At 39.3% G+C, this 14,225-nt stretch overlaps 1 protein-coding gene across 3 annotated transcripts in view; it reads left to right on the forward strand.

Moving 5' to 3' along the window:
- Positions 1 to 14,225, forward strand: part of LOC139937602 (signal transducer and activator of transcription 5A-like) — a 33,901-nt gene that overhangs the window by 10,258 nt on the left and 9,418 nt on the right. For 2 of the 3 annotated variants that reach the window (XM_071932819.1, XM_071932821.1), the window contains exons 10-21: positions 150 to 215; positions 770 to 905; positions 1,083 to 1,124; positions 1,521 to 1,601; positions 4,009 to 4,107; positions 5,970 to 6,108; positions 6,501 to 6,562; positions 6,836 to 6,930; positions 9,965 to 10,104; positions 10,779 to 10,934; positions 11,550 to 11,616; positions 12,352 to 12,462. In XM_071932819.1, coding sequence (XP_071788920.1) covers positions 150 to 215; positions 770 to 905; positions 1,083 to 1,124; positions 1,521 to 1,601; positions 4,009 to 4,107; positions 5,970 to 6,108; positions 6,501 to 6,562; positions 6,836 to 6,930; positions 9,965 to 10,104; positions 10,779 to 10,934; positions 11,550 to 11,616; positions 12,352 to 12,462 — 1,194 coding nt within the window. Of the gene's footprint in view, positions 1 to 149; positions 216 to 769; positions 906 to 1,082; positions 1,125 to 1,520; positions 1,602 to 4,008; positions 4,108 to 4,508; positions 4,602 to 5,969; positions 6,109 to 6,500; positions 6,563 to 6,835; positions 6,931 to 9,964; positions 10,105 to 10,778; positions 10,935 to 11,549; positions 11,617 to 12,351; positions 12,463 to 14,225 lie in introns of all 3 variants that reach the window. The other variant, XM_071932820.1, reaches the window with a different exon arrangement.

Raw genomic sequence — 14,225 nt, forward strand, 5'->3', positions numbered from 1 at the left:
TATAAATCATAACTGGGCTGCAAGTTACTTACATTAAATTTGTCTGTTCAAAGTGTGAAGATGTATTGTCTGTACAACTCTTTTGGTATTTCTTGTTCAAAGTTGCATAAGAATTTCACACTGTTTTTTGTTTTCTTTAAATGGCCCAGATTGCTGGTAGGGGGCAAGCTGAATGTTCACATGGAGCCACCACAAGTGAAGGCCACGATAATCAGGTAATTCCACAGGAATGTTAACATTGCAAGATATGGCTTCGTCTAACTAGCAATTACTTCTGCATCTTAATTATATAGTCGGCAAAGCATCCTAAGGGAAACGTCACACCAACTTTGTGAAGAGAAGTCAACGAAGATATTTAAGACATGGGAAAAAACCCCAATATGGAAACTGAAAAACCAAATCCATATGCAAGACTCCGGGCCCGGGCTCAACCAGGGGTCCCCCGAGGTGAAAGGCAGGGACAGTCACCACTGAGCGTACCCGACTTAAGGCCAAGTCACACTGCAGCGATAACGGAAACGAAAACGATAATGACGCACAGAGAACGCATTCTATTGGTTGAAATGCTCCACGCAGAATTCGCCAGCACTCATTCAACCAACCGAGGGCTTGCATTTTTATTGTTCTCGTTTTCGTTCACGTTATCGGGGCCTGTTTAACTAGGCCTTTAGTATATAACATGTAGGAAAAGTTACAGCTAAATGTACGACTTTCCTGTAAATAGATGCTGAATTTAAAACAAACACTTTTTTGATGCTTTATTTTCCAGCGAAATGCAGGCCAAAGCTCTGCTGAGTAATGAAAATTTGAGTCCGGATGAAACAAGTGGAGAGTTCCTCAACAACTCTGGCATCATGGAATACCATAGAGACACAGGAATTTTGAATGTATCATTTAGAAATATGGTGAGTATACTGGGCCCATTTAACTTCCCCTCCCGAAACTCAATCTTTGATCTTGGTCTCAAGTGATTTCTGCTGAGTTTGATTCAATGTGGTCACAGCTCAACCAATTTCTGTAGCGCAGACTGCCTGTGTTTTCTTCTTTCCTTTTAATTATGTATTCACCTTTTTGTCTTGCAGTCACTAAAGAAAATCAAGAGAGCAGATAGACGAGGCGCAGAGGTAAGATTTGAGGAGCAGACGGTTCTTGACGGACTTGGACTATGATTAGCCAAGGAGGCGAGACAATTCTGCTGGGATATGTGCAAAAGCAAAGATTTAATAATAACTTAGTTCTTATATAGCACATTTTACAATAACGTCTTAATGCGCTTTACATTTGCATTTCTTAGATATTTTTTAAGGGGGTGGAGGAAATTAATAAACTTAAAGTAGGCTTGGAATTTTATCTTTGAGAGGGAGGGCATTTTTCATTTTGCAAGGGCACTTCTGTTGAAAAACCTATGAAGGGGTACCGAGGTCAAGACTAGCGCAACAGAGGCAAAATGGGTGCTTTTTATTAATTTTGGCGTGTTTGTAACTGGCTTCAACTCTATTTCATTTTATTTTATTTTACAGTTTGTGACGGAGGAGAAGTTTACGGTACTGTACCAGTGTAAATTCACAGTGTCTAGTGGTGAGCTGGCTTTCAAAGTCATGGTAAGTCAATTTTATAATCAAGCTCCAATCTGCTTAAACATTAAAAATAGCTAAGCACAGAATAATAATGCTTACTGGAATAAGGTTGCCAGCCAAAATGCCATGTCATGTGTACCATTTGTGACTGGTGTGCTGCTCCGGTTTCCTTGGCAGAAACTTGTTGAGCAATTTTTCCTGCTTACAAGCACCTGTTTGAAATTCGGCCATAGAGGTTGAGAAAGAAAAATCTCTTGACAATTTCATCTGCTTAGCAAAAGTTAGCAAGTCTCCAGTCTCTAGCAGTGAGGTGATATTTTGGTTGTTAAATTATTTTTGGATGGCACGATTTCTGCGCTTGGCCTGTTTGTCTGAAGGGGAGCCTTGCATCAGGGGTTTTCTGGTTACACAGTCCAAATGAAAACTTGTAAATGCAGCCACATTGCAACAGAAGGTTCTATTGTCTGGCCCAGATGGAACTATTATAGATTAAGGAGCTTTGGGATTCGTAATTTGATGGTCGAAAATTTGAATTAAAAAAAAACAATGTCTTTCTTTTTTCAAAAGTAGGGTATTTTTTTCTTCACATTCACTTGTGAAACATTTTTCTTGCATTATATATTCAATTCATTTCAATTCTATTTCAATATTTTACCATAGTGTGCAATTAAAAAGCGACATAAACTTGCATTCAACCTTCAAATTTTGTGTTCATTGCATACTATGCACTATGCAGACATATCTTTATTGTATAGTGATACATTTGTAATGCCTTTTCCATTTTAGTGAAGTACAGACTTTGCTGCAATCATGTTGTTGTGGGCCTGAAATTTACTTCATCTCAATTAATTGAACAATAATGTGCTTTAAATTTAGATGCTTCAGTATTTAAAGGCACTGGACACGTTTGGTAATTGTCAAAGACCAGTATTCTCACTTGGTGTATCCCAACATGCATAGAGTAACAAATCTGAGAAAATTTTGACTCAATTGGTCTTATTATAAGTTTCAAGAGAATAATAAAAGAAAACAAACCCACCCTTGTTGCATAACACTTTGTGTGCTTTTAGATGCATAATAAAAGGCTTCAGCTGAAGTCTTTTTTTGTTTGAGTGAGAACTTACCTCTTTCTCAAAGACTACGTTACTTCAGGGGGAGTCGTTTCTCGCAATGTTTTATACTATCAACAGCTCTCCATTGCTCATTACCAAGTAAGTTTTTATGCTAATAATTATTTTGAGTAATTGCCAATAGTGTCCACTGCCTTTAATGAAGATTATTTTATAATGTGCTTGTCATGATTTGGGATACTTAATTTGGGACAATACATATTTTTCTGCCTGAAAAATGAGTGTGTGTTGCTTCAGATTTTCACCTAATAATGCATGCTCACCATGCATAGGGTGCAACCTGGCTTTAAAGTTCAACCATGAACCAAATATCCGGTCTGGAATTTCATCTTTGAGTGGGCATTAGCACTAGTGGGCATGGCCATTTTCATTTTACAAAAGGCACTTCCATTTGAAAATCTTAAAAGTCTTTTGGAAGCATTTGAAGGGGCACCAAGGCCCAAGACCAGGGCCCAATTTCATAGAGCTGCTAAGCACAAAAATTTGCTTCGCATGAAATTTCTTCCTTGATTAAAACAGGTTTACCAACCAAATTTCCATGTGATTTTCAGGTTAAGCAAACAAAAGCTGAATACCAGTAACAAAACAAGCACTATGCAACAAATGGAAATTTGGCTGGTAATCCTGTTTTGATCTGGGAAGAAATTTCATGCTTAGCAAATTTTTGTGCTTAGCAGCTCTAATGAAATTGGGCCCTTGGCAATGAACCTTTGTCTCTGTGTAATTCCAGGCCTGAAAAATTGTTACCATTTATTACATGAAACACCCAATGCCTTCTCCCTTATAACTTTAATCGTTACTACCCTGGCTTTTCATTACCATTAAAAATGGCTGAAAGTTCATGTACTTGCTTGCTCATTTTGTTTTCCGATTGGAAACTTTCTCCCTGTTTAATCGATGCGTGCATGAAACCCTAACAGGTATCAAATAGCTCATATCAGTATTTAACACTTGCTTCCCACAACAATCTTTTTTATCATCAGTGCTTTGCTCTTGGGAAGCCTAAATCTGAAACCAGTTACATTATCAAGAAAAATCTTAACCATCTCTCCTTAAGGTCAAGTTGCAAAGAAGTGAAGCATTATTCTTTTGTGAGCGCTTGATGCATAAATCATTGGTATAAAAAACCTAACCATGATCTTGGAATCTCCGCAGGAAAGCTTTCATTTCAATCTTTTTTTGCACCCTCTTAAAAAAGAAAAAAAAATGCCAATGTAAGGAAGACAGCAACTGCTTATTTCTTTTCTTTCTCCCCGCTTGTTTGTTTTCTGTCTGGTTTATTTGTTTTTTTTGCATTCTAGACCCTTTCGCTACCTGTAGTTGTGGTGTCGCATGGCAACCAAGAATGCAATGCATTAGCTACTATTCTGTGGGATAATGGTTTTGGTGACTGCACATCAGTAAGTTTATTCCCCCCTTTGCCCGACGGCCGCTTTTCTTGTGACGACGGGCGGGCTAAGCATGGCTGGTCAGGGACCTGTCCAGCCTTTGTGGGCTTTATAACGCTTCTCACTCTGATAGACATAAGCTGCTTGTCGATCCATCTCCATATCAAATCCTTCCCATCCTTCCAACAGCATTTTGCATTTGCAAAACATATTTCAACCTGCATGTTCAGTTTTCATACAGTTTGCAGTGTATGCAAGGTTGTTTTTTATAAATAGTAAAACCAAATTTAAAAAGTGGAGAAAGCAAAAAGCAGAGGTGTCTTTCAGATGGTTGTTGTTGTCCGTCGTCACGGAGCGGTCGTCTTTTGTAGCCTAGTCAGCATGTTAACAGGTTCCCCCCCATGTCTTCACAGACTCTGTCACTACCCGTCGTGGTGATCGTCCACGGTAACCAGGAGTCCAACGCATTGGCCACTGTGTTGTGGGACAATGCTTTTGCAGAGCCAGTAAGTTATCTGTGTTACACATTGTTCTGATCAGTTCATTGGAGAGGGGAAGTTCACTACGAAAGGCCCGTCTTATAGAAGCGCCGATCCTATATAAGTGTTGTACAATTTGGAAGATTTAACAGATGTTAAATTTGCATCAGGGATAAAGAATGTTAATGTTGGTTTTTACCCGTATACACTGATGTGTATACTACTCAGTACTTTCCTGAGCTCTGTGAAAAAAAATCACAGGCATATTACTCGGGTGGGATTTTGAACCCAAGACCTTTGCAGTTCTAGAAAAGTGTCTTACCATCTAGACCACCGAGATCGCTCGGTAGCTAGAGGCAGTTTGAATCCTATATTACACATTGTTCTGTTACGTTCACTGGAGAGGGGGAAGTTCACTACAAAAGGCCATCTTATAGAAATATCCTATTAAAGTGGAAGATCTAAAATTACCAAGAAATTGTAATTGATAGTGCCATACTGATCAGAAATAATTTTTTTAGCTGCATTTCTAGGCAGCATCTTGCAAGTACATGTAGAGGGGCAGAAGCCAATTACACAAAACGCTAGGATTGATCCTAACTCGAGTTAGGATGAATAATCCGTCCTAACTTAGGATGGGTTCAATGCATTGGATACGGAACTGACCCAGTCTTAAGTCCTAAGATTAATCCTAAGTTAGAAAGAGTTTGGTGAAATCGACGGCTGATCTCGTAACAGTTTTGATCATTTTTGTAGATTTAAATTTATAATGTCAATTGATATTGCCATAAAGATCAGAAATGGTTTTACTTTTTGAAGGTGATTTCTTGCATGGGTCATCATGTACCCTTACTACATGAACAATGTACCTTTTGCATTGTGGTGCGCCTTAAAGCCTTGATGTGCCTTTACCAACTCCTCCTTTTTTTTGCTACTGATTTTGGTCATGTTGGTAGGAGAAATGTAATGCATCTGTAATGCATTAGCGTGATGAGTGTTGGCCAATAAGAAGACACAGTTTCCTAAGATATAAAATATAATTACCAGATCAGTTTGCAACGCGCTGCTATCCACACACAACTATTCCTGGTTCTTCATGGATATGGACGTGCAAAAAGTCACGTGCTGAGGGCAACACACAGAAAATGCATATATAAATATTTCATGATCATGGATAACTGATTAGATAATCGAGTTGGTAAAGGCGCTCTGCAGCTTCCTCATTTGCCCTGGTCTTTTTCATGCGTGACATCTAGGGTGCCGCCGCCGCGTGAGCCTTGAAAAAAAGGTTACTGGCCTCGGGGGGGCCAGTGGTCAAGTATACAATTCAAGCCCTGTGGGCCTTCAATTATTTTGATCAGAGCTAATGCTGATGTGTATGTTTGTATCCACCAGGACAGAGTTCCCTTTGTCATCCCAGACAAAGTCCCATGGCCGCTGATGGCCAACGCCCTCAACTCAAAGTTTATGGCAGCGAACGGGAGGAGCCTGTCCAACGACAACTTACAGTACCTTGCCATGAAGGCCTTCAGCAGTAAGTCACATATTGTGGTGTTACCCTTTGACCTTCAGACCCTTCATGATCATGATAATCTTGGTTCAATTTTATAAAAACTTGCTCTAAGCACAAAACAAATTTGTTTTCAATGCAAATGTAGGTTACTACATGTAGCTTACCTTCATCTTGTAAATACATGTATAGATTAATGATTTTAAAGTTTCTGTTATGTATATTGTAAGTATTAGTATTTTTATAATGAATCCAACCGTATGTGGTTGCAAATAAAATAACCTTACCCTTACCCTACTAGCCAGAACATTAAACAGTTGCCATTGCTCCCTGGTTTCCATATTACTTTTCAGGCCAAAATTTAAAAAGGTAGACATGGTAATTTCAATCCGTATCCCTTTTTTTATCATTGACAGACCAGAGTGTGCAGACAGATGACTTCTCCACCATGTACATCACCTGGAGTAACTTCAATAGGGTAGGGTAACCAAGCTTTTTATTCAATGCCCGATATGACAGAGAGTGTGTCCCCCCCCTAAAAAAACGTTTCCGTACCGGGGAACGTTATCATCTGGTAATTCTTGCTAAGCAAAATATTAAGCCTTTGAACAAGTTTTGTGCACATTGAATGATAATATTAAGCAGCAAACAATGATTTCTGAGTATAAACAGAGACACTTTCAGAGACAATTTGTTTTTCAAAGAGAGAAATAATTGAAACTAGATGTGTTTATTGATTGATTGGTTTCAGGATCCTTTGCCTGGCTGTGCATTTACCTTTTGGCGATGGTTTCATGGAGTACTGGAGTTGACGAGAAAACACTTGGGAATCCCATGGAAAGAAGGGTAAGGTTTTAACTCTATGACCCTCTCTTTAAACCAAGGGTTGGGCTAAGGCTGTGCCTGGGACCCCGCCAGCTATTTTGAAAAATGTATTTTCCTTATTCGGTGTCACTCTGGGCCAAATGTCATAAAGCTGCTTAAAATCCCAAATTTACTAAGCGATTTTGCCTACTGGAAAAGGGTTACCAGCTAAAGTATCGTGTTATGTGAACAGTTTGTGACTGGCTCCCTGCTTATTTTTGCCAAGCAGAATTTGTTAGGCAATATTTTCTGCTGAAGCAGTTTTATGAAATTGGGCCCAGGTAAACAAAGCCAAGCACAAGCCAAAAGGGGCCTATGTACACTAGTACCTAAACAGCCATCCCCTCATGTGGAGGGGCCAATTTCATAGAGCTGCTTAAGCATGGAAATAGCTTGCTTATTTTACACATGTTAGTGGCCAAAATTGAATTGAGTCTTGGCCAGTAATCTGATTGTACTAAGCAAGGATTAGATAGATAGATAGATAGATAGATAGATAGATAGATAAAAGGTTTATTGACAATAGCCATCACAGCATAAAAACTGAATTGCAACTATGATACAATATTTTAAAAAGATTAAAAGGACATCATTAAAAGAACAACAATTTATATACAAAAATAATTATATAAAATACACAAGCAAAAAAGGGGAATAAAATTAAACAGCAACCACACACCTTCGGCAAGACACACACCACACCAGCACACACAAAAAGGAACAAAAACGCATGTACACACTTGGACTAAACAAAAACAGCATTTTACAAGAACTCTGCAACACAAACAAGACCAAAAGAGCTTTATAAAACGGAATGCAATAAAAAATTAATTAATATTGTACAAATCGAACCAGGTAACAAAATACAACAAGCCATGAGTCATAAGCACAGGCCGGATAATTATGGGGTCCGGATGGGAAAAAAAAAACATTTGAAAAATAAATCAAAGTCAAACAGAACTGTTGTTCCACATATTAGCCATATATATGTGAGGGTTTTTCTGACAGCGAGTTGTTCTACATCTAGGAACGGACAGTTTGTTTGAGTTCCTTAGGTCTCTATTGTGGATGGTACTCTTCTTTGGAGGGACCCAACTATGGAAACGCTCTGATTTCATTAGTGATTTGAAGAAATTAAGGCAAAGCTGTTCTCGTCTATCAAACAATGTGGATAACTTACAGAGTTCAAGTGCCTCATCATACTGTGTGTACTGATTGCCAAGGATGATCTTACAAGCCCTTCTCTGAACTCGTTCCAGTGCAGCGCTCTCATTGGCAGTAAGACCAGGATGCCACACAGGGGCAGCATATTCTGCCAGGGGACGTACGAAACCAGAGAAGATGGTGATAAGATCATCCATTGGCAATTTGAAGCGCTTAAGAAGTTTCAGTAGATACAATCTGCCATTAGCCTTTTTAAGCATTTCTGCAATCTGACTATCCCATTTTAAATCAGACCGTATGTGAACACCTAGAATTTTTGCAACTTCCACAGTCTGTAAAGTAACGTTGGCAATTTTGGGAGATTGTTGAACGGGGCTGTGTTTCATGAAAGATACTTGCATGGAAGCACATTTCTCAGGATTAAGTTTCATATGGTTCACTGCGGCCCAGTTCTCAAGTTCATCCAGATGATCTTGCATGACAGATGGTTCTTTATGCGCTCTTGTCTCAATCAATGTTAGATCATCAACGTACTTCAGGGATGTAAGGGAGGTATCAGAGGCTGCATCATTCACCATGGTTACAAAACCAAGTGGGCCAATGCGAGTGCCTTGGGGTACTCCACCATTTAACTTGATCCAATCGCTGGTTTCACCTTGGTAGTGAACACATTGTTCTCTTTCGGTGAGAAAACTGGCAACCCACGTAACAACCGATGGCCGAACGTCGAGGGAGATGAGTTTTCTCAGGAGAACATTATGATCAACTAGATCGAAGGCCTTGCTAAAATCAGTGATAACAACAGAGCTTACGTGACCAGGCTTATCAGAATTCATGAGCAAAGTGTCCATAAGTTTCGCCAGGTAATGAGTGGTAGAGACTCCCCTACAATTACCGTACTGGTTGGGGTCAATAGATTTATCCAAGTCCTTGCGCAGCCACTTAGCCATGAAGCCTTCCGCAACTTTCGCATAGTGGTCAGTCGGGGATATTGGTCTTAACTTGTCCCAAGTCGCTGGTTTAGATTTGGGAATAGGGACGACCACAGCTCTCTTCCATCGAGGTGGGACAATACCTTCATGGTAGGATTGATTGAGGATGCTCGTGAGGGGTTTGCTAAGTTCGTACGCGAACTCTCTGATTAACCGTGCAGATATACCATCAGGTCCAGGGGCTTTCCCTGGCTTTGTCTTCCTCAACATGTCGTAAACTTCGTAGTCCTGAACAATGGGACAGGGATGTTGATCAGGTCGATACACAGGGAGTTGAGAAGTGTCGAGGGCTTCCAGATCTTTAGCAACCGAAGCAAAGGTGTCGTTAATACCGCTAGCAATGGCTTGAAAATCTTGGGAGTCAACGCCTGGAGGAGGTTGTATATATGATTGAGAGTTGTTCAAGTTAGCCATGAGCTTAATCTGCTTATACCACTCTGCTGGGTTAGCTTTTTTGTGTCGTTGGACTCTCGTTTTGAAATGTTCTTCTTTGGCCTTGGTGATTTCACGACGGACCTTGTTTCGTAGTCGTTTCCATTTGCAAGAACGATGCTCGTGGTGGAAAACGTGTTGGCGCTTCCGGATAAGACGTTTGACGTAGGTGGTCATCCAAGGTTTGTCGGTTCTATGGAGTGTCATGGTTTTTGTAGGGAAGTAGTAGTCTATTTTGGATTGCAAGGTGTCATAAAACGCATCACATTTCTCGATAGCACTTGTTTGTTCATGAACTTCTGGATTGTTTTGCTTAAGGAAAATGGTGTGCTTAAGCAGCTCTATGAAATTGGGCTGAGATTACAAGGGTGTGATAAGCACTATAAAAAAATATTATTATTAATATTATTATTAATATTATCTTGCAGGTCCATCTTGGGGTTCATACGTAAGGAGCAGGCTCAGGAGCTTCTCTTGACCAAGCAGACCGGAACCTTCTTGTTACGCTTTAGTGACTCCAAGATAGGAGCCATTAGCATCACTTGGGTCAATGAGGATCCCAACACAGGTCAGTGCACTTTTTATACTGCCATGCTTTGTGTGTTAACCACTGATTGCTAGACATTCTGAAAATTTTCTGTCCTCACCCGCTGGATTAATTTTCAGAAAGTAAAGACAACAAAAGTTCCTCATAAAAGAATGCTTAAGGTTTTTTTTTCTCTTTTGAGAAATTTATGTGGTGTGTGGTTATAGTACAAGTCAATCGGCTATACCTTTGGCCTAGTATTTGGAATTAATCTTTAGCAGCATCCAGCAATAGAGTCCAGCATTCTCCTGAAGAAGTTCAGCGCATACTGATCGAAATGATGAGTTATCAACCACTTGCTCTTTTCAGAACCAATACTGCTCAAAAGCGACTTTTCACATGGTGTTACTGCAAACCTCGCCTCGCTATGCTTCCACCATGCAAAGTTTCAAAGTTCTTACTTATTATCATGTTGTTGTTGGCTGCCCACTGTTAAGGGGCAGCAGACACAAAGGCATTGATAACGAGAAGGAAAATGAGATTGTTAGCAATGCACGCCCTTGATTGGTAGAATAAGCGTGCAGGTATTCTGCACGGAGCAATTCAACCAAGAGAATGCGTCCTCTTTGCATCATTATCGTTTTTGTTATCGCTATTGTGTGACTGGCCCTTGAGTCTTAATAATAAATTTGTGTTTTTCTTGTTATGGATTGTAGGTGAAAGGCAAGTGCTGAATCTATTGCCGTTTGCCTCCGAGGACTTCCACATCCGCTCCCTCGCTGATCGCATCCACGACTTGCCACATTTAACGCACCTGTTTCCTGATATTCCAAAGGATACTGCTTTCGGCAATCTGTATACCCCTGAAGATAGTAAGTCAAATTAATCACATTGAATATTACGCCTCTTGTGTTTAGTTGTTATGTCTGTCCGATAGGATATGTTGTAGCCTATTTCTGGTATATTTATCATCAGCATATTAAAACTGAAACAGGTGGCCCAAAGGCCAAAATCGATTCAATGTACAAAATTAAAAGATACAAAAATCGCATTAAATTGTTACTTAAATACAATTACAAAAAAATCAACAAACCTAAGAGCCAAGTGGCCACAGCAATAAACAGCAAATTGAAAAAGAATTCAACTTGCGCTTAAAAGAAATACGAAGAAGGAGTGAGCAAGATGGTCATGATTCGTTTGTCAAGATGTGTTTTGATAAAGGCATAGCTGGCCTGCTTGGTCCTTCGGACCCAGTTCACTTATTAAAAAGATAGGGGGGTGGGCCCCGGTGTTCCTGGTTTGATTGGCAGCATTTTGCGCCACGACACTTGTAAACCATTACAATGTCCCATATACCTTGCATGAAAACACTGTATGTTTAAAGGGCCTTTGGCGTCGATTGACAAATATATGCGCGACAGAAGCAGCAACTGTTTGCTTTCACAGAGTACTGACCAAACTTCTTGACCTTGTTTTCTGATTTTCAGAGGAGTTACCACAGCCTGGTGGTGGTTATGTCAGTTCAGTGCTTGTCAGTAGGATCCCTCAACTCAAGTAAGTATTTTAAACACCACAACCGTCACGTCTATGTCAACCTTTTCAAAGATAACAATATGGATGACATTTAATTGAATCAAAATATTTTGTGCTTTGTTGAATATTGTACTGTCAAAAATTTGTCTGTTTTTTTCGTAACGACTATTTTGTATTTCCGTCTTTTTGTAACATTGCTGGTGCTTTTTTTATATTGTTACTGAGTTTTTTTTGGTAAACTGTACATTTCGGCTATTGGTCGCTGAATCGCAGTATTTTAAAGGGAAGGTACACGTTTGGTAATTACTCAAAACAAATATTAACTTAAAGAGTGACTTGGTATTAAATGAGCATTGGAGAGCTGTTGATAGTATAAAACATTGTGAGAAACGACTCCCTCTGAAGTAGCATAGATTTTGAGAAAGAGGTAATTTCTCACTAAAATAATAACAGACTTCTAGCCAGAAGTCTTTTATTCCTATCTGAAAGCACACAAACTCGTCCAACAAGGGTGTTTTTTTCTCTCATCATTTTTTCGCAACTTCGATGACCAATTTAGCTCAAATTTACACCAAGTGAGAAGACTGGTCTTTGACAATTACCAAACGTGTACCTTCCCTGTATAAACCATGATTAATAATAATATTTCAAGGCCTGAGGAGGATTGAAGTTTCACATGAATTTGTGTAAAGTTTGTCGCACTTGACTACTCGTCAGCCACGACACCTAAATTTATTTTTCGATTGATGTTGACAGACCTCCACACGCATCATACGATGCCCCAGGTACCCCCATGAGTGGTTCTGTGGAGCCAGCCTCACCCCAGCAACAAATACACAACCAGCAGGACTTTGAAGAATTTAATACGTAAGTTAACAATTTCAGATAGTTCTATAGTTTGTCTTGTTTTGCTCATCTAACTAACCATTGTGGATATCTTTCATTTTCCAGCACAAATGGGCACAAATATCTGAACCATATTCACAAATAAAAGGAACTATTCCATTTGAATTGGGTTAATTATTTTTCTTTTTAAAGGATTTGGGTATTTTTTGTAACTCAAAACACAATGTCCACAGATGTCAATAAACACTGTTTGAAGATAATGGTAGTAGAAAGTTTACCTTAAAATTAATTGCTGAGGTGCGGCAGTTTTTGAGAAATGAGTAAAACATTGTCACGAAAAACACGTTTTATATAGTTTTCGGGACTTTTTTGACTCATTTCTCAAAAACTACAACGTCTCAGAATTAGTACTTCAAGGGAAGCTTTCTACCATTATTATTTTTAAACTGTGTGAGTTTGATGTAAATCTGTGGACGATGTGTTTTGTGTCCTGCAAAAAAGTACCCAGGCCCTCCAGCGGTGCCTTTGTTACCCACATAGGGAAAGGTTCTTAACACCCGAATTACTCTTAGAGGGCTATTCCCAAAAATACTTTTAGGGGGGTCATTTCTAATAATAATTGCTCTCTCTCTGTAAGGTTGGATTTTAGTCTGGGTTGAGTGCAAATTAGAGCACTGATGACCGGTTAGTCTGTACCATTATTAAAGGATTTGGGTACCTTTTCAAAATGTCCATAGATTTACATTAAACTTACAGGGTTTGAAGATAATGATAGTGGAAAGCTTCCCTTCAAATATTACCTACTGAGGTGCTGTAGTTTTTGAGAAATGAGTAAAACAATGTCATGAAAATACGTTTGTAAATGATTAAAATAATTTTCGTCTCATGAGACGAAAATTATTTTCATGGCATTGTTTTACTCATTTCCCCAAAACTACAGCACCTCAGCACGTAATATTTTCAGGGAAGCTTTCTACTATCATTATCTTCAAACTGTGTAAGTTTAGTGTAAATCTGTCGACATTGTGTTTTTTGTCCTACAAAAGTTACATAGACCCTTTAAGTGTGATAAAAACATATTGCTAAAAAATGTTGCCGACGAGTAGCCTTCCATCAATTTGGAAACCAGTTGTGCCTTCCCAAAAAACAGAAAGGATTCTAAGTCCAATAGATTTTAATAAAGTCTGATGAATTCAAATTACAGTGGTACCTTGTGATCAAGCAAGTCATTGTACCAGACAATATTCAAATCTAACACGCGAATGGCTTATTGAGACTCCGCATATTAGTGACTTGACAGGAAAATGTAAGAGTTGTTCACAACTCATCGACTGTTGAGAGTCGTCTTGAGAGTCGTCCTTGCTTTTATGCCAAGTTTCTGATGGTCACAGAGCACAATATTGCTCTTTGCCAGGCCTGATACTTCCTGGAGGCAATTGCCTCCATGCCCCCTGGTTATTGCCTTGGTGCCTTTGAAATGCTCCTGTAGTAGTTCACAACTTCCTCATGGGTGCCCTTTATCAAGGAGAAAATGCATTGGTGCCCTTGTCTTTTCAAATTTGAAGCATACAGGCCTGATTTGCTGTCGGTAAGTCCGAAATTTGTCTGAATGAAACCGTTACTTAGCCAAGCAAAAGCCACTGAAGGCTCTCATAAAATAGTCTGTGATTTTGGTTTTCTCTTATAATGTAAACACACTGTCCTTAGTTTGGGTTGGTCCTTTTTGTTTGTTTAGGTCTTCAGTTATTTTCCTGAATATGACTTCATTTCAGGAGGAAATTGAT

The sequence above is a fragment of the Asterias amurensis genome, chromosome 5 (genome assembly GCF_032118995.1).
Source record: "Asterias amurensis chromosome 5, ASM3211899v1".
In the NCBI taxonomy this organism is placed as follows: domain Eukaryota; kingdom Metazoa; phylum Echinodermata; class Asteroidea; order Forcipulatida; family Asteriidae; genus Asterias; species Asterias amurensis.